Source organism: Hypanus sabinus, chromosome 9, assembly GCF_030144855.1.
Source record: "Hypanus sabinus isolate sHypSab1 chromosome 9, sHypSab1.hap1, whole genome shotgun sequence".
Lineage (NCBI taxonomy): Eukaryota > Metazoa > Chordata > Chondrichthyes > Myliobatiformes > Dasyatidae > Hypanus > Hypanus sabinus.
In genome coordinates, this window is record NC_082714.1 from 84977125 (window position 1) to 85001704 (window position 24580).

Sequence of the window (24580 nt, forward strand, 5' to 3'; positions counted from 1 at the left end):
TCGATTCGCGATTGGTTGAATTCGTGCATGCGGAATTCGCGGATAAGGAGGGCCGACTGTAAATCAAATGCCCCATCCTCGGCCCTACCACTCCAGTTCCCATCCCCTGCCAAATTAGTTTAAGCCCTCCCCAAAAGTTTTGGCAAACCTGTCTGCAAGGATAATGATCCTCCCCAGGTTCAGGTGTAACCTGTCCCTTTTGTATAAGTCATACCTTCCGCTGAAGAGATCTGAACCCCTGCCCCCTGCCCCCTGCACCAGCTCCCCAGCCATGCATTCATCTGACAAATCATCCTATCCTTAGCCTTCCTGGTGTGTGGCACAGGCCGCAATCCAGAGATTACTACCCTGGGTGTCCTGCTTTCCAGCTTTACCCAAATCCCTAAATGTTCTCTTCTGGACCTCCTCCCTTTTCCTACCTATGTTGTTGGTACCAATGTGTACAAGGACTTCAAGCTGCTCACCTCCCCCCCTTTAGAATGCTGCGGACCTGAGATATCCTTGACCCTGGCACCTGGGAGGCAACATACCATCCAGCTATCTCCTTCACGAGCACAGAACCTCCTGCCTGCTCCTCTGACCATGGGATTCCCATCTCCCCACTTCCCTCTGAGCCACTGCGACTCTGCAGTCCAAAGACATTGAGCTTGTTGGGTTAACTGACCACAGTAAATCATTCCCTGACTGCGTCCAAGAGTCCAAATGAGCCCGACTATGACTGGGAAGTGAAATCTGGGAGGGGTTGTTGAGAGCATGCATGGAACAAAATGGGAAGAGAGCAAGATTAGTTGAAATAAATAGCTGGTACAGATTGTGGGTGAAGTGACCTGTTTCTCTTCTGTATGACTCTAACCAAATACACCTTTCCATTAAATGGAGCGTTCTCTCGTAACTTAAATAACCAAAATTAACCTGAAAGGTTAAAAACTGAAGGTTACCGCTATACTGAAGGAATTGTCTGAGCTCTACCTGTAATACAAATTAAACAGGGCCATTACTTCATCTGCTAACAGAGTAGTTCTGCTGCGTGCATTCGTCTCGGCTGATCTTACCTTAATGCTGACTCTCTCGAAGAGGTTCTCCTGGTCCTGGATGTGGTCGGCCAAGTTAATACCATGGATGACTTGCAGATGCTTCTCTAGCGTCAGACGGCTGCTAAAAGTCCGCTTGCCCTTGACGCAGTGTCTGAAACGCAAGGCTGCACGTCACTACTGAATCGTACCTGATCGCACTCTTTTAACAGGGTGCTTAAACTGAGGGTGTGATAGCAGCTCACCTAAGGTGACTGTGTGCACCCCACTTAAGAGGTGGCGCAGTAATGTAATGGTATTGCAGCACCAGCAACCCGAGTTAAATTTCTACCGCTGTCTGTAAAGAGTTTGTACGTTCTCCCTGTGACTTTCCTCCAGGTAGGTGTTCTGCTTTCATCCCTCACTCCAATGAAATATGTTAATTACTTATAAAAAGCTTCAAAGAGTGCAGACGGGTGACCTTAGAGGTATACAAGATGATGAGGGGTGTAGATAGAGTGAAATGGTCCATGCTGGTAGTGTAGTGGTTTCCACACCCAGACTTGGAACAAGAGGTTCAGGGTTTGCATCTGGCCAGCTCCTTGCATGCTTTCCATCTGGTTGAGCATTGAGCTAGCAACCTGGCCTCGTAAAGCAGACAAACGCTAAAGAAACGGCAAACAACGTGCAGGGTGGAATTCAGAGTGGATGCTTGTCCCTTGGATTGGGTCAGAAGTAGAGGTCATAGGTTTAGGGTGAAAGGTGAATATTTAAGTGGGAGACTCTTCACCCAGAGTGTGGAATGAGCCACTAGCAGAAGGTTCAACTGTAACATCTAAGAGAAGTTTGTAGGTACATGGATGAGAAAGGGAGGGATGGCTGTGGTGCAGGTACAAATAGATGGGACTAGGCAGAAGAAGAGGTAACTTGTTTGGCCAGAAGGGCCTGTATTACTAAATAAACAAATAGAGGGAATTTGAGGGTCCTTTGTAAACATTTAAAGAGTCTTCAAAACACAAGGTATAACACAAGGTATTTTAGGATCAAAGGAAAGAGTTGCTGCTGATATGGAGGAGGTGACCGTGGTGTTCGAAAATGGTTAAAATAGACAGGCAGGAGGTCACAACTGTGTACAGGGGAACAAAGAACAGTACAGGAACAGGCCTTTGGCCCATGATGATTGTAAATATAATGTCAAATTAAAATAAATTATCCATATTAATTTCATGCGTCTATCTAAAGAGCCTCTGAAATGGCTCCATTGTATCAGCTTTCAGCACCATACATGGCAGCCCATTTCACGCACCCACCATTCTGTGTAAGAAAACATTTACCCCCATATCTTTCTTAACCTTTCCCCTTTTCACCTTAAGGGCATGAACTGCAGAATTTGACATTTTTACAGACAGGGAAAAGGCTTTCTGTGCCATGCAGTCCTTTATATTCCTCAGGGCTCCCCTCAGACTCTCACGAGAAAACAACCCAAGTCAAAACTATCCAAACTGTCAAACCAAACAGAAATTGGGTGAGAAATTTGTGGAAATCTGTGCCTGATTCTGGCCTTACTGACATTTGCCTCTCCAGTTCTCCATTCATTTGTCTGCCTGCAGCCTCCTCCACAGCTAGAGGTTCCTCTAGCAGCTCGTTTGCTCATTCCACATGCCCACAACATTAAAAAGTTGTCCTTCAGGTCCCTTTTAAATCTTTCCCCATTACCTTAAACCTGGCTCCACTAGTTTCTGATTCCCTCTCCCTGGGTAAAAAAACTGCACAGGAAGGACATAGATCGCAATCTTTCCATAATGAAGTCTCTCCTTCTAAATTTGCGTGAATGCTAGTTCGAGGCTAATGGTGTGTCCCCTTCCGTCTCTCTCCCCCACCCCTCCCTTCCGCCTTTCTCTCACCCCAACTGCCCTTCTGCCTTTCCTTCACCCCTCCCTCCCATCTCTCCCCACCCCTCCTGCCTGCCAATCCAACTCTCCCCAGTCTCTCTTCCCCCTCCTTTCATCTCCCTCCCTCCTATCTCTCACCTTCCCAACACTCACCCCAACCCTCCCTCCCCTCTCCCCTACCCCTCCTGCCCTTTCATCTCACTCCCTACCCCTGCCTACCCTCCCACCTCCCTCCATTCCATCTGTCCCCCAGCCCTCCTTTCAGTACCTCAAACTCTGCCTTTCCATCTCTCCCTGATCCCTTCCTCCTCTCTCCCCCACCCCTACCCCTCCTGCCCTTTCATCTCACTCCCTACCCCTGCCTACCCTCCCACCTCCCTCCATTCCATCTCTCCCCCAGCCCTCCTTTCAGTACCTCAAACTCTGCCTTTCCATCTCTCCCTGATCCCTTCCTCCTCTCTCCCCCACCCCTTCTCCTCTGTCCTTCATCTTTCCCGCTTCTCTCCCCCACCCTTCCTGCCATTCCGACTCTCCCCTCGACTCTCTTCACCACTCCCCGTCTCTCTCTCTAGCCCTCCTTTCTGTCTCTCTCCACCCCACCCTCCTATCTCCCTCTCCCTCTATATTGTCCACTGGGCAATGGCCGTGTAAATCGTCGCCAGTCCGGCCTCGAGTCCCTGGGGAAGAGGTTTCCTGGCCTCAGTTACCTGCAGTTGTAAACACGCTTGATCCCCTCGTGGTTCACTCGGACGTGCCTTCGCAAACTGGGTGCCGAACAGAACGACCGTTCGCAGAGACGGCACGGGAACTTCTTCATTGCCTGTTGACGACATCCATCATGAGACATGGCGGAGAAAAAGAAATACGCCACTGATCCCCATTTCTACTGCACCCCCTTCCAGTTCGGCATCTGAAACCTCCCTTTTACAAAGCATCATCGAATACTTCTGGCAGGGGAATATCTCACTGCATTTCATTTCATGCCCCCTTACACAGAACAGCTCACCCTGAGCACATCATATTGATCAATCCCAAAGGCCAGTGGCTACCGTTCATTAAAAGTTTGAGGAGATTTGGTATGTCACCAAAGACTCTAGCAAATTTCTACAGATATGCTGCAGAGAGCATGCATCCTCGCCTGGTACGGAGGCTCCAACTTACAGGACTGAGAAAAGCTGCACAGCATTGTAGACTCAGCCCACTCTATCATGGGCACTAGTCTCCCCACCACTAAAGGCCGTGCCTCAGAATAGGCAGCATTCGGATCATGCCTTCTCATTACCACTATCTGAGAGCAGGCACAGGAGCCTAAAGATGTACAACGTCTTCCCTCCCCCCTCCCATCCCTGTTAACAGATTTCTGAATGGTTCAAGAATTGTGACTACCATCTCACTATTTTGCAGTACTTATTTATATTTCTTAAAGTTGCTATTTTTCTAGTAGTTTAACCTTTGCTATGCTGCTCATATTTTTATATGATCACCTATATGTGTGTACTTGTTCAGTAATTGTAGTGTTGCTGATTCTGTATTTTTCTAGAAGCTTCCAAGATTTTCTACATCAGCTGCCACACCTCTTGAATCTGACTATCTCACATGTTATCACTGGAATGTGCCGCATCTTTCTGCTGAGCTAGTTTTTTTTAGGATCACAATTTCCTTGATCTCCTCCTTTGCTTTTTCTCTCTCTTTACAGTCAGAGTGAGTTGGTTACTGCTGAAAATACCTCCCCCTTGAGAATGCTCCACAGCTGAGATGTCCCTAAACCAGGCACCGTACCATCCAGGTGTCTCTTTGACACCCACAGAAACCTGTGTCTACTCCTCTAACAACGGAAACCCCCCATCACTACTGAGGTTCTCCTCCCCTCTTCCCTCCTGAGCCACAGCACCAGATTCAATGCCAGAGATCCAGTTGCTGTGGTTCTCCCCTGGTAGGTCACCCCCTCAACAGAATCCAAAGAGGTATTCTTATCACGGAGTGGAACAGCCACATGGGTACTCTGCACTGGCTCTCCAAGTACCCAAGTACTTGTTTCCTGCAACTCCTGTCCATCACCTCCTCATTTTCCTGTTTGAGCCAAGGGTCATCGGGACAGCATTCCAGTTCCTTAACCCTTTCCCTGAAGAGCTGCAGCTTAGTGCAGCTGGTTATGTAGGAGGCTGGAGATTTCCTACAATTCCCACATCTCAAACAAAGATCACAACTCAGCCCCTGGAGCCAATCCCACTACACTAACTATGAACTAACAGACAAAGAATGAAGAAGAAGCTAATCGGAAATGTACCTCATTCGAGTTTGCTGAGCCCGAGCCCCTACTCTAACACCGGTTCACTCACACAATGGTCACTCCTTATTTTTAATAGCCCTTGCTAATGAATTGTGATTTGATTAGGCTGCGAGAAAATGCCGAAAGCCCACGAATATTCCTTTTAAAATTTCTTTGCCTAACCCAATTAACCAGAATCGACAGTGCTGGCGACAAGAGCTGTAAAGAAGCCTTGAAAGTGAGTCTGCAGGTCGCAGAATCAGTTCCGAGTGGTGGTGAGTGAAGTTATCCACGCCAGCTCAGGACCCTGATGGTTGCAGGGTAATAACTGTTCCCAAACCTGGTAGTAGGAGGCTTTTGCAACTGCTGCCAGCTATACTCCACACCTATGCTGTCCTTGCCCTGGGAGTAGATGATAGGATAATGTGGAGGGAGGTTTACTCGGTACTTTCTGACCTGGGAACAGTGCAGAGGGAGCTACAGCACGGTATAGGCACTTTGGCTCACAACGCTCCAAGATCGTTCCAACCTCTCCCTCCCACACAGCCCTCTGTTTTCTTTTTATCCCTTTCCTCCTCAACTAATCTGGGAGGGCCTGGTGGGAGCTCAAAGCACGCAGATTCCTTGTCACCCCAGGTCCACAGATGCTATGCGCTCTGCCCTTGCCCTCGGTCACTCACTTTGCCATGATCCCTCTTCATGTGGGTCACATACTCCTCGCGCTCCGGGAACCACATCTGGCACTGGCTGCACGTCCAGCCGGCATTCTTCAGCTTCAGCCTCATCTCCTTCCGCCGCTGCAAGCTCAGGACGTCCTTGGGGCTGGCGGACGACTCGTCGGTCAACGAGTCCACCGAGTCTGGGCTTGACTTTGGCACAGGTTTGACCGGTGTGGCCGGCTGGCTCTGCACCGGCTCCTCGCTTTTCAGGCTGGAGTGGGTGCTCTGCAGGGGAAGAAAGCCACATTCAGAGGTTGCACTAGACAAACAGAACTACTGCTCGGCTGCCCACTCCTCCCCGGCCCACCTTAACGTGCTCCATCATCGTCCGTTTCTGGGCATAAAGCACTGGGCACTGCGGGCATTTAAAGACAGCGACACGCTGCTTCGTCAGGTGCTGGTCAAAGTGGGCGCTCAACAACGGCTGGTGGGTGAAGACGGTGTCACACATGGCACACTTGTGAATCACCCTGTGGTGGGGGGAGGGTGGAGAAGAGAGGGAAAAGACTGTTACAAAGCACAGAAATAGACTCTTTGGCCCATCTAGTGTATGCTGAACTGTTACTCTGCTTCCCCCCCACACACCTGCACCCAGACCTGCCCTCTGTACACCTCCCATCCATGTACTTATCCAAAGTTTTCCTAAATGTTGCAATCAAACCCACATCCACCATATCTGCTGGCAGCTTGTTCCACACTCTTACCATCCTCTGAGTGAAGAAGTTCCCCCTCAGATTCCCCTTTCAGCCTTAACCCATGACCTCCAGCTCTGGTTTCACCCAAACTCAGTTGCTTGCATTTACCCTAAACCTTTGCTTTTTGCTCCTTTCTGCACCTTGTGGAGTATCAGGCAGCTACCTTGCCGTTTATTTGTCTGTTTTTTTGTACGAGGCCGAGTTGTCAAGTTGACACTTAACCCAGCACAGACAGAAAACGTTCAAGAAGCCGGCCAGATCCGAACTCGGGGCACTCGACTCAAAGTCTAGTGTGGATGCCTCTACACCACCGGCTGCCTATGACCCTATCTACCCCTCATTTCTGTATACTCCCACACACCAGGGAATAAAGTCCTAACCTACTCAACCTTTCCCTATAACACAGATCTTTGTTCCAGCAACATCCTTGCAAATTTTCTCTGAACTCTTTCAAACCCTTACTGATAGCTTTCCCGTAGGTATGTGACGAGAACAGCATGCAGTTACTCCAGATCAACTCCAATGCAACCGCTTTTAAAATGGCCCACATCTTGTTGCCTGAACAAATGCCACTCCCTTTGCTTCTGAATGAGATAAAATCAGAACAGTGCAGCCTAATAGTGAAGACAAATGAAACGGATCCCTTCAGCCTGCACGCGATCCACATCTCTCCATATTCACGCATCTGTCTAACAGCCGCCTAAACACCACTTTTATATCTGTTCCCACCATCACCTCTGGCAGCCCGCTCCAGGCACCCATCATCCATGTAAAAGAAATGTTCAACCTTCCACTCACACCCCACATCTTCCACTCTCATAGCGATAAGATGGTTATTTGAGGCTTGCGTGAGAGAAGGTGGAAAAGTTGTAGGTAGGATCTCTCCCCCTCCACCCCCATGTTTATTCATTGTTTTCCTTCTTTATATTTGCACAGTTAGAACAGTAGAGATGTCAGGCAGGATAGTTGAATGCTCCTCTTGAGGGATGTGGGAAGGTAGGGTCCCTGATGACTACAACTGCAGAAAGTGCATCTGGCTGCAGCTTCTAACACTCTGCTGTAAGGAGTTGGAGCTGGAACTGGATGGACGCTTGATCATTCAGGATGTTGAGGGAGTGATAGCTAGGACGTACAGAGGCAGTTACACCCAAGGTGCAGGACTCAAGAAACTGGATGACAGTCAGGAAGGGGAAGGGGTTAAACACGCCTGTGGCCATCCCCCTCAACAGCTGGTATACACTTTGGATACACTGGAGACTTTTACAAGAAGTTGGGATAGGATGGACGGAAGCTGGAGGGATATGGACGTGGTGTAGGTCGGAGGAATTAGTGTTTGGGCGGCTTTGATTTCCTTTTTCCTGGTTCAGCACAACACTGTGGGCTGATTGGCCTGTTCCTGTGCTGCTCTCTTCTCCGTCCTATGTTTTACATTCTGCGTTCTGGGGGATGGGGGCCAGAGCAGAGGAAAGTCACAATGGCCAAGTCTCAGCCACTGGGTCTGACTTGGAAGGGAAGGGGAGGGAAGAAGTGATCTGCGGTGATAGGGTATTCACTAGTTAGGGGAACAGAAAGGAGTGTGTGTGGACGGGAATGAGATTCCCGGATGTTATGTTGCCTCCCAGGTGCCAGGGTCTAGGACATCTTGGATCGAGTCCTCAGCATTCTTAAGTGGAAGGGTGAGCAGCCAGAGGTCGTGGTCCAACGACGTAGGTAGGAAGAGTGACGAGGTTCAGGGAGTTAGTCCTAAGCTAAAGGTCAGAAGTGAAATTTTGATAATGCAGAGTTTGTACGTGCCTCAGAATATCAGGTAGAAATAACAGGGTTAGGGAATCTTGGCTTTCAAGAGATATCGAGGCCCTGGTTAAGAACAAAAAAAGGTGCAAATCAGGTATAGGCAGGTAGGAACAAGTGAGGTACTTGAGAAGTATAAGAAATGCTACAGAACACTTAAAGAAATCAGCAAGGCTAAAAGAAGGCATGGATTCTTTTCTCGTACCCTTCAAGGATCTAAACTTCGGCACTCCGCGGTGGAGAAAGAAGCCCAGGCCATAGTGGAGGCTGTTAGGCACTGGAGGCACTATCTCGCCGGCAAAAGGTTCACCTTGCTGACCGACCAGCGCACGGTTGCATTCATGTTTAGCAATCAACAGCGGGGCAAAATCAAAAATGATAAGATTTTGTGGTGGAGAATAGAACTCTCCACCTACAACTATGATATCCTGTACCGGCCTGGCAGACACAATGAGCCCCGATGCCCTATCCCGGGGAGCGTGTGCTAGCGCACAGCTCCACCAGCTATACGCCCTCCATGCACATCTTTGCCATCCGGGGGTCACCCGATTTTACCATTTCGTGAAAGCCCGGAACCTGCCGTACTCCCTGGAGGACATCAGGACGATGACCAGGGACTGCCAAGTCTGCGCTGAGTGCAAATCGCACTTCTACCATCCTGAAACGGCGCAACTTGTCAAGGCCACTCGCCCTTTTGAGCAACTGAGTGTTGACTTCAAGGGCCCCCTTCCCTCCACCAACCGCAATGTCTATTTTCTCAATGTTATTGACCAGTACTCGCGGTTCCCCTTTGCCATTCCCTGCCCCGACACCACTACCACGACCGTCATAAAAGCCCTGCGCCAGCTCTTCACTCTGTTCGGATATCCCTGCTATATCCACAGTGATAGAAGGTCCTCCTTTATGAGTGATGAGCTGTGCCGGTACCTGCTAGCTAGGAGCATTGCTATTAGTCGGACCACGAGTTATAATCCCTGGGGAAATGGACAGGTGGAGAGGGAGAATGCCACAGTGTGGAAGGCCACACTCTTAGCCCTTAAGTCAAAAGGGTTGCTGGTCTCTCGATGGCAGGAGGTCCTCCCTGAGGCACTCCACTCTATCCACTCCCTGTTATGTACGTCCACCAATGCCACCCCTCACGAACACCTATTCTCTTTTCCTAGGAAGTCTGTCACTGGGACCACCCTACCAGTTTGGCTGACATCCCCAGGGCCAGTGCTGCTCCGGAGACATGTGAGGAGTACTAAATACTCCCTGCTGGTCGAGAGGGTTCACCTTCTACATGCGAACCCCCAATATGCCTACGTGGTCTTACCTGATGGGCGGGAGGACACGGTCTCTGTCCGCGACCTGGCGCCCGCAGGAGCAGCAGACCACTACCCTGAACACTCTCCGGTAACTATGAACCCTGTACCCGAGGTGACACCGCGCACACCAGGCCCTACACAGACTCCTCACGACACTCATATACTGGGCGTTTCGTACGCGTATACACCAGGGGCCTCGCACATGCGTGAGGGATCACTGACGCCTAGTGGGCTGACACCTCCAGTTAGGCCGGAACCAGCACAACCTCCGTCTCCGGTGCAAGCACCACCGGCACCTGTACAATCACCACCGACACCTGTACAATCACCACCGGCATCTGTGCAATCACAGCCGGTGCTACGTAGATCGCTGCGACAGATTCGACCACCTGATAAGACTTAACCTGTAAGAAACTTTGCCACATGGGGACTCTTTTTAAAATGGGGGGGGGGGGGTGAATGTGGTGAACTACATATACCTGTTTGGACACGCCCCTGCCGACTGCTCCTGTGGCTCCTCCCACAGACCCCGGTATAAAGGCAATCAAGGCCTGAGCCTGGCCTCTCCGTCTCCAGGATGTAGTATGATGGTCACTCACTGCTTGTTCCTTCTTCCAGTCAATAAAAGCCGATATCTCGCCTTCACGTCTCAGAGTGAGTTATTGATGCATGAGGTTGCAACGTGAAGGAGAATCTTATGGGCTTCTACGACTATGTTAAAAGCAAGCGGATTGCAAGGGACAAGATTGGCCCTCTGGAAGATCAGAGTGGTGATCCACGTGTGGAGCCAAAAGAGATGGGGAGATTTTAAATGGATTTTTTGCATCTGCATTTACTTATGTGGCAGGAGTCAACAGATGTGGGGCAAAGCGGCAGTGAGGTCACAAACTCTGTACAGATGATAGAGGAGGAGGTGTTGCAGTCTCGAGGCACATTAGGGTGGATAAATCCTCAGGGCCTGATAAGGTATTCCCTCGGACCCTGTGGGAGGCGTGCAGAAATTGCCAGGGCCCTAGCAGAGATATTGAAATCATCCTTAGCAACAGGTGAGGTACTGGATGATTGGAGGATAGCTAGTGTTGTTCCACTGTTCAAGAAAGGCTAATTAAAAATAAACCAGGAAATTATAGGCCAATGAGCCTGACATCAGGAGTGGTAAAGTCGGAATGTACTTGGGTATACAGGGAACACAAAATGCTGGAGGAACTCAGCAGGCCGGGCAGCATCTACAGAAAAGGGTGCAGGCCAAGACCCTTCATCACAAAGAAGCACACTGGTCTTCATAAATCAAAATATTGAGTTCAGGAGATGAGATGTTGTGTTAAAATTGTATAAGATGTTGGTGAGGCCTAATTCGGGGTACTGTGAATAGTTTTGGTCACCTATGTACAGGATAGATGTAAATAAGGCTGAAAGAATACAAAGAACATTTATAAATATGTTGCCTGGACTGGAGGACCTGAATTATATGGAAAGATTGAACAGGTTAGGACTTCATCCCTTGGAACGTAGAAGACTGAGAGCAGATTTGATAGAGATATACAAGATATAAAGGGTATAGATAGGGTAAATGCAAGAAGGCTTTTTGAACTGAGGTTGGGTGGGACTACAACTAGAGGTCATGGGTTAAGGGTGAAAGGTTAAAAATTTAAAGCGAACATTAGAGGACATTTCTTCACTCAGAGGGTTGTGAGAGTGTGGAACGAGCTGCCAGAGCAAGCAGTGCATGTGAACTCAATTTCAATGTTTAAGATAAGTTTGGATTAGAGAAGAGTTACAGAAGACTGAACAAACACACTCACACACCCCCGCCTTTCAGAAAAGCTTCCACCCCTCTGCCATCAGATGGGGTACCACGGTAGTGTAACAGTTAATGCAACACTACCACAGCTTAGAGCGTCAGAGTTCAGTTCTGGTGTCCTCTGTATGGAGTCCCTGTATGTCGTTATCATGAAATGCGAGGTTTTCCCTGGATGTTCCAGTTTCCTCCCACAGACCAAAGACGCAGTGGGTAGGGTTGGCCATTGTAAATTGTCCCGCGATTAGGTTAGAGTTAAATCAGGGTCGATAGGCTCAGCTCGAAGGGCAGGACGGCCAACTCCATGCTGTATCTCCAAATTATATTTAAAAATAAATTTGCATGTGCTATTAACTCAAACACTACCTTTTACAGTATTTTGCATGATTTATGGTCTATGTCTTGTACTGTACTGCTGCAACAAAATAAATTTCATGTCAGACAGGACAGCAATAATAAACTGGATTCTGATCAGTCACTGCCTTTTCCCCAGGGTAAGGCTAGTCAAAAACCAGAGGGCATGAAGTGAGGGCTCGAGAGGAACTCATGGGACAATGTTTTCCACACAGAGGCAGTGCATTTTAAGGAATCAGCTGCCAGAGGAAGTGGTAGAAACAGATGCATTTGTGACATTTATAAATACACTTGAACATAGATTTGAGGATCTACTTCACCTCAAAAGGAGTGAGAGCTCTCACATGGAGTGACCAAGATGAATAGCAGAGCTATATTCAAAAGGAGCCTGGATGGTGAAAGAGGTAGATGGATAAGGAAATGAGGCGAGACGATGGAAACGATTCACGCTGCACAGATAACTTATTATGTCCTCATACTCCCATATCACTCCCCTCTCCTCCTCGTAGGAAGCAAAGAGAGAGCTTAGGAACATGGTGTAAGGAATGTCAAATCAAAAGAATTGATTATTGACTTCAGGAAGAGGGCATGGTGTCCATCAATGGTGTTGAGGATCAGAGGGTTGAGAGCTTCAAGTTCCTAGGTGTGAACATCACCAACAGCCCTTTCCTGATCCAGCCATGGAGACATTAAAACAAGCAAACTCACAAACACCTCTACTTTGTCAGAAGGCTAAAGAAATTTGATATGTCCCTATCCACCCTTACCAACTTTTATTGAGGCATCACAGAAAGTACGGACAAATTACTGCCTGGTATGGCAACTGAAAGAATCTGCAGAGTTGTGTACACACGTCAAGTCATCATGGAAACCAGACTCCCCTCCATGGCCTCTGTCTATACATATCACTGCCACGAATATTCTCTCCTCTCCCATTGGACAGAAGGCACATACTACCAAGCTCAAGGACAACTTCCTCGCTGACCTCACAATCTGCCTTGTGCTGGCCTTGCAACTCATTTTCTGCCTGCAGTGCATGTTTTCTGTAACACTGCATTGTTATTGCTTTTCTCCTTCTTGTTACCTTAATGCATTAATGTGATGGGGTGTATGGGATGTCCAGGGGCTTCTGATGAAGGGGCTTGTGGCGTCTAATGTGGGGTAGCACACTCATGTCTGGTCCCCACTGGACACTCAGCTCTCACCTGTGGCTCCAAGTAACTGTATGCATGTGACAGCGGTCACACCCCAGTACACCACTTTGACAGGTGGGTTAAACCAGGTGAGAATAGCTGGCAGGCCTTATACCCCAGTGAGATAGGGACATGTTTGCCCTACCATGCAAAGTTAGCCTCAGCGGACAGGGCAGATGAGATCGACAGTGAGAGCCAGGGGTCAGGAAGGTGGCCCTGCAATGCTCTGTGGAGAGCGAAGGACATGACGAGGCACAGAAGACATCATGGTCATCCACTGCCACAAGGAAGACATCAGTTGTGACATCCACTTGGACCACTGGAACTGGACTTCCAAGGTGCAGAGAGCCGAACTGCTCCAGTGCAACGGCTTTTCCACTTTAAAAATTATAGATGAAGATCTTTCACTGTACCTAAAAATATGTATCACCAGGCTGCAGGAGAGCTTCGATATTATTACAGCATTAAAAGGACTTGATCTCACAATCTAACCTCGTTATGACCTTGCACCCTATTGTCTACCTGCACTGCACCTGTATAGCTGTTAGAATTTATTCTGCACTGTTATTGTCTCACCTTGTACTACCTCAATGCACTACGTAATGATTTGATCTGTATGAAGAGCATTAGATCATGAGCTTCTCTTGCATTAAACTATGAACGTTAGATAATGCTGTACCAATATTAGGTTAGCATAAGACAAGCTTTTCACTGTAGCGCACTACGTGTGGCAATAATGAACCAATCGCAATACTTGAGGTGTCCCACAATCTGAGCTGTGTGCTGCCGTCCAGTGTGAGAGTGCCCCTCACCGACGGACAGTGGTCATACACGCCACCCTCCATAACCAGGCATGGATTCGAGTAAATATATAATCAAGGTACGTACTGTATACGTCACTATTACTACTGTGAATTCATTGTCTTGCGGGCATTTACAGTAGAACAAAGAAGTACAATAGTCAATGAAAAATTACACACAAAGACTGACAATCAACAAATGTGCAAAAGACAAACTGCAAATACAAAATAAACAAACAATAATAATAAATAGATAAGCTCATAATTAATACTGAGAACATGAGTTGCAGAGTCCTTGAGTCTGCAGGTTGTGGAATCAGCTCAGTGTTGAGGTGAGTGAAGTTATCCATGCTGGTTTTGGAGCCTGATGGTGGTGTGGGACCTATGGCTCTTGTACCTTCTTCTCAACGGCAGTAGCGAGGAAGAGAGCATAGCTGGATGGTGGGGGTCATTGATGGTGGATGCCGCTTTCTTGTAAGTGAGTTCAGTGATGGGGAGGGCTTTTCCTGTGATGGATTCAGGGTCAAGGAAGGGGACACCGGTGGAGTGCACAGCTAAACAAGCTGAAAGGGTCAATGACACTGGTTGCTCGTGCTGAGTTCCCAGGCATTCGCACAGAACCCTGCCCCTGTTATTACTTACTTGGCCTGCTGACTGCTGACACCTGGGTGCTGGGTGTAGATGTGCGAGTGGGCACTCGGCGCAGATTTGAAAGCCATTGGGCATATCGGGCACTTGTGGAAAGCCTCGCAATGCACGTCTTGGATGTGGGACTTGATCGTGTTGATTCCTCCATACACCACTCCACACTGGGGGCACCTTTATAGGGGGGAATAAAAGGGGGAGAAAAAAATGACTATTTTAACTCACTTCCGGCTGTTACTGAACATACAACAGTACAGGACAGTATAGTACCTTGGCCCACGATGTTGTGCCAACCCATATAACTCTACTCCATGATCAGTCTAACCCTTCCCTCCTACGCAGCCCATAACCCTCCAGTTCTCTTTCATCCACATGCGTATCTAAGAGTCTCTCAAATGTCCCTAATGTACCGTAATTACCACCACTCTGGGCAGTGTTCTATGCATTTGCCACTCTCCACACTGCTTCAGTTGAAGGGTAATAATTGTTCCTGAAGCTGGTGGTGTGGGACCTAAGGCTTCTGTACCTCCTGCCCAATGGCAGCGGTGAGAAGCGAGCATGGCCTGGATGGTGGGGATGGGTGTGGTATCACCACAGGAACACTAGGACTACCGCAGTATTTCTGAGGTGCTATAACACATGATGCAGGGCAGATTCTCCTTGAGGTGCACAGCAAGCTCCCACAATGGGAGATGAAATAACCTCCCAGTGAATTTAACTCATGACTGGACACCCCAGTCCAAAAGCAGAACAGTGTACGTGCTAGAATTGCGAGATGAATGTGGAAAAAAAAGTGGGAGGAGACTGTAAAGGGTTAAATTTGTGCTTGTCAAGTGTCTTCACCACTGTGGCTTTGGGTGTATGTGAACTAGCTGAAGAAGCTTTGATTATGGGGGAAAAGGTTACGGCAACCTTGGGATACTGAAAACGTGGAAGCTACTTGAGAAAAGGGGTGGGACTCTTGAAGTGCAGTGACTCATGATGATTGCTTCAGTGGTGTGAGCTGATACTAATGTATTGGTGCCACGGATCGAGTGGGAGGTACGATGTAGCGACAGCAGCCCATACACACCTAGATACGTGTTTTAATGCTTGCTGAACAAAGTTTTGTAATTCTAATTAGATAATTGGAGCCTGCAAACCTTTAGGTGTAACGTAACAGAGGTGAGGAACGAGACCTTGGGAAGGACACAGGCACCTACTTGTATCCGACCTTGCGGGTGAAATGGAAGCAGACTTCTTTCACGTGAGCTTGGATGTGTGCTGCTCGGCAGACCCCGCCACACTCCGGGCAGACGTATGGCGACTTGTTTTTGTGGAGCCGGTAATGAGCAAGGTAGCTGCACTTGCTGGGGAGTAACATCTGGCAGACCTGACAGACCTGGACAGGGAAGGAAGGGCAAGTGGTATTAACTGTCACACTGAGCAAACCAAACACCACCCCACCAGAGGTCAAAACCTCTCTGCAAGCACTGGATAGGATGCAGCACCTTGAAATGTTACAGGTGAACCAACTGTGAAGCTGAGTTATTGTGGGGGATACAATGTGTTCTGTGGATAGGGGTATCATAGATCATTACTGCACATAAACAGGTCTTTCAGCTCATTTAGTCTGTGCAAATGTGAAAATATATCGGTAACAATGGAGTCTTTATGAATTTATAATTTATTCTAAAATGTAGTGTGACAAAATGGAACCTGTGTAATCTCAGACTGCTTTGCTGGCTTGGATGGAGGATTTACAAGAAGTCTTTCTGTGTTTTATGGCGGGGGTGTATTTATGACAAGGAATGTTTTCACAGCAGAGAAAATCAGGACACAGTTGTCATGAGCGAAGAAGCCTCAAAAGATAAATGGACTGATCAAAGGAACAGATGCTACATGCAGATAAAAGAGGAATGCCATTAAGTTGAAGTAGTACAGGCAGTCCCTGGGTTATGTACGAGTTCCATTCCCGAGTCCGTCTTTAAGTCGGATTTGTACGCAAGTCGGAACAAGTACATCCGGTATTATTTAAAGTCAGTTCGTCAAACGTTTGTCTTTGTATATAGTATACATTTTTACCTTCCTATGCATATAAAACACTTAAAAAATGTATACATTCCAATAATTAAACCACTGCATTGCTTAGTAATAATTGTAGCTTTCATCAGGGCAGGGCCTTTCACATGCTCCACTATTCTCACTTTATCCATCATCCTTTAAAATTGTTCCAAACGCTTTATTATTTCCACTTTATTTTCAATCGTGATCGCTTCCCATCAATGGAACAGAAACACTGCAGGCTGCAGGTCCCGAGCTCCGCCTGCTTCCGAGGTCTGCTGGGTCCTAAGGACCACCGCATTGAGACAGGCTAAATGGGACAAGTGGGGGCTGTGCTGGGTTTGGGTATTTGATCCTCCACAATATTCCGCATGGGAATTTAAACTGGAGGTGGCAGTTTTTTTTACGAGGTTGAGTTGCGAGCTTGACATCAACCCGGCACAGATGGTACGGGAGGCACCGGATCGACATCAACCCGGCACGGGAGTGGTCTGTCACTGGATCGAACGCACTGATCTCACTGCGCCACCAGCTGACCGGAACAGGGGTGGGGGGGGGGGGGGGCTGGGTCAGAGTGAATCTCATTAAGAAAAATTTAAGCCAAATACAAAGTTAAACACTCAACACAGTGTCAATGGCAACGACTTAAAATGGCAGACGGCATTGCAATCTGACTTAAAATGGCAGACGGCGTTCTCCTTCCTTGGTTCGTAAGTACGAGTGCTTACGGTCCATACCGAGTGGTCCATAAGTCGGACTTTTGTAACCTGGGGACTGCCTATTCTGGACTTTGCAAATGTATAAAATGGTCTGTTTTGAGATGCAAGACTGGAGCTATTTTCCCTTGCAAGGACGAGGGGTGATTGATAAGTTTGTGGCCTGAGGTAGGAGTCAATTTTAGAAAACTTAGCACTTTGATTTTTTAACATAGTCCCCTCCTACATTTACACACTTAGTCCAGCGGTCGTGGAGCATACGGATCTTGGACCTCCAGAAAGTGTCCACAGCAGGGGTGATTGATAAGTTCGTGGCCTAAGGTAAAAGGAGTTGAGTTATACAGCTCTCAAGATTCAAAAACTTTATTGTCATTCTAACCATACATCAGCTCTGCAGGGCAGAATGAGACAGCGTTTCCCAGGAGCAGTGCAATCATAACATTACATGCATGTGCAGTCCAACTCTGAGTGATTATGCAGAAAGTTTGAAGTTAATAATTCATCTCTCTTGAACTTATTAATCACCCCTGATTACCCCTCAACCTCCCAGAATCTAGAGAATGACGTCTGAGTCTAAGCACCCTCTCTCCCTGTAACTTGACGACTGCGCCTCCACACCACCACAAGTCCAGGCAACATCCTGGTAAATCTTTTCAGCACTTGGATCACCAAGGCATTGGAAGGCAAGGGGCCAGTGCTGAGAGAAGAGATTAGGGCAGATGGGTCCTTGGTGGTCAACAGAGACACAGTGAGCCCAGGGAACCCTTTTCTGTGCTTTATTGTCTCTCTATGAAGGGGCATGGAGGAGAGGAGGGGGAGTGTGCAGTTAGGGAAGGAAAAGGATAAAGTGAGTGGGGAGGTACGTAGGGGTTAGTATAATGCTATTCCAGCGGCAGCTACTTATGTTCAATTCCTGCTGCTGCCTGTGAGGAGCTTGTACGCTCGCTTGTAGGTCAATTGATCACATGGGTATAATTGGGTGGCACAGGTTTATAGGGGCAGAAGGGCTTGTTACCATTTTGTATCGCTAAATAAAAATACAATAAATAAATATAAGCCACAGCAATATACATCTGCTGGAGGAACTCAATGGGTCGGGTATCATCTATGATATCATCAGTGGTATGACGCATCGGGACAAAATGTTGCATCAGGGTGATATCCCCCACCTGCCCTAGACATACTGCTCAACCTGCAGAGATCTTCCAGAGACCAACGGCTGTTGTCTTTTGTGCCCCCAACCACCCCAAAACGCCCACCACCACCGCCAAGTTACCTGCGCAGCCGAACTGGGGGTCTCCAGCTGGAAGTGGGCAGCCAGGCCCAGCCGGTCGGGGAAAAGCTGGCCACACTCGCCGCAGGAGGAGGTGTCGCAGTCCACGAGGGCCGGGTCAGGGATGGGGGGCACCACTGGCGAGGCTTGCTCAGTCCCAGCGCCCCTGCTGCCGGCGCCGGTGGCAGGTTGGGAGGAGACGGCTGCCATGTGGGTGGGGGAGGTCGGGTCAGGCTGCCCCACCAACTGGTCCAGGGCAATGGGTTTCATCACTAGGTTGGAGCACTGCATGACCAGCCCCCGGTCCTTGTGCTCGCGGGCGTGCAGCAGCAGGCTGCAGCGGTTGTAGAAGACGATGCGGCGAGCGCAGTGGTTGCAGGTGACATCAATGCGCAGGCTGCGGCGTCCGTAGTGCCGGGCCAGGCTCTTCTCCAGGGCAAAGGCGTCACCGCACTCCAGGCATCGGTAGCCACTTGGCGGCAGGGCCAGGCAGCTGTTGGCCGGCGGGCTCAGGTCAGGCTTGTAAGTGGGCAGTGGGTTCTTCCCGTTGAGGAGACGGTGGAAAGCCTCTACTAAAGGGGTCTGGCTGCGGACAGCCGAGCCGTTGGCACCTGGTCCTGCTTTGCACAGTTGGGGAGTGGTGCTGGTGAGGTAGCTGGACCCCAGGGCCAGGGGTTTGGAGGGCGTCCCAGCAGGCACCACCGGTGCCGGGAGGGACTGGGGCACCAGGTTGAGGCTGGCCAGGTGGACGCTCTTGGCCACCCCCTTGGCTGGGAGCTGAGTGGCCCTCTGGGCGATGCTGGCCGCCATCAGCATGGCAGAGCTGGCATCCTGGAAGGTGGAAGTGGGAAGGACTGGACCTTCTGCCAGGGCGGCTCTGCTGACGGCCTCCGTCCCTTCATGTTGGGAGGGAAGGGGGGTTTCCTCTTCCTCGGCTGGGGGCTGCCCAGCCCCGTCCCCCTCCTCCTCCTCTTCCTCTCCGCACTCCCCGCTGTAATGCCGCTCAGCGTCGGACGAGACTCTGGTCACCGTCCGGGTGATCCCCCCTGTGGAAGTCTTGATGGTCTTGATCCGCACCTTCAGCGGGCGGGATGTCCCGGTTGAAGGTGACCCTTCGCTTAAGCCACTGTGTGGGCTCTCGGGCTCCTCCTTGATGGGCCCGCTTGGGATGGGAGGCGAGTGGGACTTGCGGTCTCCCAGATCCATAGCTGTCTCATCTGGGGACCTAGGTGAGGCACCCTCCATAGTGGCCGGCCACGGCAGGTCAGGGGAGACAGGGGCAGGAGGTGAGGGAGGGCCATTTCTCGCCTCCCTGGGATCCTCTGGTGGGCTCCCTTCCGGCTCACTGCCGACCTCCTCTGACTCCATGTCCGATGGCTTCTCCTCCTCCTCCTCCTCCTCCTCCTCCGAGGATCCTTCCTGCCTCTGTTTCTTGACACCTGCTCCAAACTCCTGGGGGTATCCCGAAGCCACGTCCTCGCTGGGATTTGCGGCCTCGGGGTCCGGCGGTATGGGGAAGAGGGTTGAACACGGGGAGAAGCGCAAGTCCCTCTCTTCGTCTGAATGCTCCTCAGTCTTCGTGGCAGCCGGACTCAGTACTGGAGGTCCTTCAGCTTCCTCCTCCCTGTCGGCCGCCCCAGCTCTCCCTGGCCTGCCCACCCAGCTGTCACAGTCGGAGGCCGGCGACGGCAGCTTTGGCGAGCTGGGAACCGAGGCCAACTCAAAGCCATTGTGCATGGGAGCAGCATCAAAGTGACAGGTGGCTTCGCTGTCGGCGGGGACTGGAAGGGGAACAGCATCGCACGACTTTGGGCTGAGGCTATTCTTGACAATCACACTAACCGCTGGCTCCTCCGGTGGGGCTGCTGCGAGTTCAATGGGTGCAGCCTTACTGGCAGCCACGGGTGCCTGCTTCAGTGAGACATCCTCCTGGCCCGAATCCATGGTGTCCTTTGGATCCAGATCAGGGATGTCAAAGGCTGCCAAAAGGTCATCAAAGTCAGGCGTGGTCATGTCGCCCATCGTAGGAAGTCTAGTTAAACCTGGGAGAGAAGGAGAGAAGGAAGATTAAAAGAGGAAGAGGTTGAAGCATACACTCAGGTACTTCCTGTGTCTAAAAAATGGCTGTTCCCCTCTGATCTCTCTCATTAACAAGCCATTTTTACCTACACAACTGTGGCTCAGTGGATATTTTTTGTTTCTCATACCATTCTCTGGAAATTCTAGAGACTACCGTGCATGATAATCTCAGGAGATCAGCAGTTTCTGAGATACTCAAAGCACCCCATCTGGCACCAACAATCATTTCATGGTCATATCACTTAGATCACTTTTCTTCCCCATTCTGATGTTTGGTCTGAACAACAACTGAACCTCTTGACCATGTCTGCATGCCTTTATGCATCGAGTTGTTGCCACACGACTGGGTAATTAGATATTTGTATTAATGAGCAGGTGTACCTATAAAGTGGTCACTGAGTGTACAATGAGGTACATTGTTTGTGCCAGTGACCAGCACAGTGCAAGGATGTACTGGGGGCAGACCACAAATATTGCCATGCTTCCAGTAACAACAGAACATGCCCACAACTTATCCCTAAACCGTACATCTTTGGAATGTGGGAGGAAACTGGAGAGCCCAGGAGGAAACCCACACGGTCACAGGGAAAATGTACAAACTCCTTACAAACAGTGGTGGGAATTGAACCCAGGACACTGGTGCTGTAACAATGCTACGCTATAGAACAAATTATCCTGCCTACCTTGGATCCAATATGGCTTAATCTTCCAGACTGTGTCTGGGAGGGTGTTATTGCCAATTACACAAGTTACAGAGCTGGGAAGGTTTTGAATGAAAAATACTGCAGTCATTCTAATTTTAGCCAATTGTTTGTGTTTGCTAACACAGCAAGATCCAACAACAACTAGTTAACATCCAGAACACTGGCTTTGTGACACCGATTGAGAGGCAAGTCTTAATCTGGGATGATGGTGGGGGGGCTACCCTCCTTCTGCAAAACCGTTCTGAGGAGGCAGTTACCTCCCCCCCAAAGCAGCTGGCCTTCACTCAGAAGGTGGTGCTTCAGACACCCCACTCAGCAGTCAAGTGGAAATTCAACCTAGGGTTTTGTGCCCAAACCCTGGATTAGGAGATGAAGCCCAAGTTTTTGTTGAAACATTGATGGCAGGATGTGACAATGTCCCAGTCCTTTCAGTACATTCATACGAGTCTAGTTAAATTATTATTGTGTGTGTTGCTCTGCATTTCTAGCATCTGCAGAATCTCTCGTATTAGTTATATTACTGTTATATGAACACCAAATGAATATCGATTTCTCAAACTTCCAGTAATTTCTTTCACACTCCTCCTCCCCTTCTGGTTCCCCTCTCTTCTCCTCATCTGCCTATCATCTCCCCCTGGTGCCCCTCCTTTCTTCCATGGTCTACTGTCCTCTCCTATCAGATTTCTCCTTCTTTAGCTACTTACCTCTTCCACCTATCACTTCCCAGCTACTCACTTTACCCCAACTCCCCAGCCACCCTCCTGGTCTCACCCATCACCTTGCCAGCTTGTTCTCCTCTTCCTCACCCATCTTCTTATTCTTCCTTTCCAGTCCCGATGAAGGATCTTGGCCTGAACATTAACTGTTTATTCCTCTGCGTAGATGCTGCCTGACCTTCTGAGTCTGTCCAACATTTTGTATGTGTAGTTATATTACATGCCCAATAATAGCTGATGACCAAACATATTGATCAACTTCCATCGCACATCACTGCCTTCCTGCTGGCAGAGACAAATTTATTCCAATCTTCTCTCTGCTTGGCCACGGCAGGTTTGTAACACGAAACCAATGTGGTCCAAGTTACTGCTGTTTTTTTCTGCGGAGGAGGGGCTCGAGGATTATTGCTGTTCTCTTTCTGATGGGAGGGGGTGGGGGATTCTGGGGTCTGCGAGTTTTATTTCTTTTGGCTAACCTCTGGGATGTGGGAGGAAACCAGTGCACGGAGAGGAAACCCAAGCGGTTCAAAGGAGAAGGTATGCGCAGCAGCTGAATTGAACCCGGGTTGTGGTACTGTAAAAACCATACACTGTGCTGCCCCCTAATGGCTGGATTTATATCACTGGTCCACTGGATCCCCTGCCAAGAAGAATTCCTAAAAATATCACAAGTTAGGACTGATTAGTAGCTCCCAGTGACAGTTGCCATGAACCAATCTTAATAGAATGGAATTGAAATATGCAAGTATCAGAAATGCCAGAATTGGCCACAGCGACAATCCAAGCCAGTGGGGGCAGACGAGAGATTAGAATTTGGAGACGGATGTTGAGAGAAAAATGTAGGAGCCACATGGAAAGGTCAGTCCTGAATACTCACCGTCCGGATGCCACCCTGCTGAACCACTCCAGCTTTTAATGTGAAAGTACTCTACTAAGGCTACTTAAGGTTGTCGCACCTGGGTGAGGACAGGAAAGGGGTACAGGAAGGTGATAGTGGGGATAATCTCCCACTACCTATTAAATGGTCCCAATTTCATGCATCTCAAATTGCTTCTGACAACTAAGGCCAGCTCCTGGCCTTCGTGTGTGACCTAGTTACTAAGCCTGGCAGAACCATTTCTACTGACAGGAGAAGGGGGTACTGGTGTCTTAAAATCAGTCACTCTGGGCAGATGGGCTCGTCAGCTGTGGTTGGCAGCTCATTTAGAAGGAAATCTCCGATTTCAAACCTGCACTGCCTTGCACCTTCACCCATGGGTAATAAATCTTGAGGAAAAATCGGGAGCCAGAACCCTTTAGGCAGTCCTATGTTAAGGTCAATGACGACCGGTGCTCCTGTAATGCTGCTGGTGCCAAACTGTATCGGTCTCTGCTGTTCCGGTGGATTCACCAGGTGCATAGAGCATGGGCAACAGCTTGCTCTCCATATCATATTGCCTTGGATATAGAGCTAGGATGCAACATCTATGGTCAACTCCAACCAATGGAGGGCCTCCACAAGTGTTGCACAATGAGACACACGCATAAAGGAAATCACGGGACTGTCAATTTAACCCTTCACCATGGACAGTCCGAAGCCCAGATCCAAAAGGAGGAGACCTGGGCATGGACTAGCAGCCTCATCCTGTAAACACCCAGAGCTGCAGAAATGCCAAAAGACCTCATCCCTGGAAGAGGAAGGAACTTCACCTAAACACAAAGTACACTGCAGATGCTGTGGTCAAATCAACACGTGCAAACAAGCTGGATGAACTCAGCAGGTAGAACAGCATCCATTGAAATGAGCAGTCAACGGATGCTGCCCGACCTGCTGAGTTCATCCAGCTTGTTTGTATGTGAGGATCTTCACCTAGATGGGCTACACCTGGGAATAGCTTGAAAGCCTGGCCCAGGACAGAGGACTCTGGCGAGCTGCTGTCTGTGGTCTAAGCCGTAGCAAGGGTGATGGGCTTAATTATACAATCAATTTAAAGTGAAACCATTCAGTCTTTCAAGCCATGCTTGCTCTTTCCTGATTCTGGAAACCCTAGAATATCTTGCATTCTGCAGCCAATGTCATTTAAAGAAATACAGCCCAGTAACAGGCCCTTCTGGCCCATACAATTACATCCATGTTATTAGTTAACCTACTAACCTGTACACCTTTGTAATGTGGGGGAAACCAGAGCACCCGAAGAAAACTCACACAGTCACAGAGAGAACATACAAACTCCTTACTGACAACTGTGGAATTGAAACCAGACCCCTGCACTGTAATGGTGTTACGCTAGCCACTATGCTAGCATCACCTGGACGGATGTTCATGCTGAGGAGAACGAAGAAGCGCCATTGGATTGAACACCACACACTGAACATACTAACATTGGGTACCTAAAAACAGGATGTTCTCAAGGATTCTCAGCGATAACGCCCAGCTTCCAGCAGAGCATAATTTCGCCCCCACTGAGGTAAAGAGAAATCAGATTGAATTCTAGTGTCGCTGTTGAAACACCCAAGTCTTGAAAGTGATTTGCTTGAATGATAAGTGCGAGAGAGAAATGGAGGATCTTTGCTTAAAGATTTCCACTACCCTGAAT

At 49.0% G+C, this 24580-nt stretch overlaps 1 protein-coding gene across 2 annotated transcripts in view; it reads right to left on the minus strand.

Annotated features, from left to right (window-relative positions):
* LOC132399551 (zinc finger protein 687-like) overlaps nucleotides 1-24580 on the minus strand; it is a 62715-nt gene that overhangs the window by 10406 nt on the left and 27729 nt on the right. For both annotated transcript variants that reach the window (XM_059980031.1, XM_059980030.1), the window contains exons 3-9: nucleotides 18509-20547; nucleotides 15676-15854; nucleotides 14471-14647; nucleotides 6198-6360; nucleotides 5852-6115; nucleotides 3610-3722; nucleotides 1053-1185 (exon numbers count right to left, since the gene is read on the minus strand). In XM_059980031.1, coding sequence (XP_059836014.1) covers nucleotides 1053-1185; nucleotides 3610-3722; nucleotides 5852-6115; nucleotides 6198-6360; nucleotides 14471-14647; nucleotides 15676-15854; nucleotides 18509-20527 — 3048 coding nt within the window. In that variant the 5' untranslated portion in view covers nucleotides 20528-20547. The remainder of the gene's footprint in view (nucleotides 1-1052; nucleotides 1186-3609; nucleotides 3723-5851; nucleotides 6116-6197; nucleotides 6361-14470; nucleotides 14648-15675; nucleotides 15855-18508; nucleotides 20548-24580) is intronic.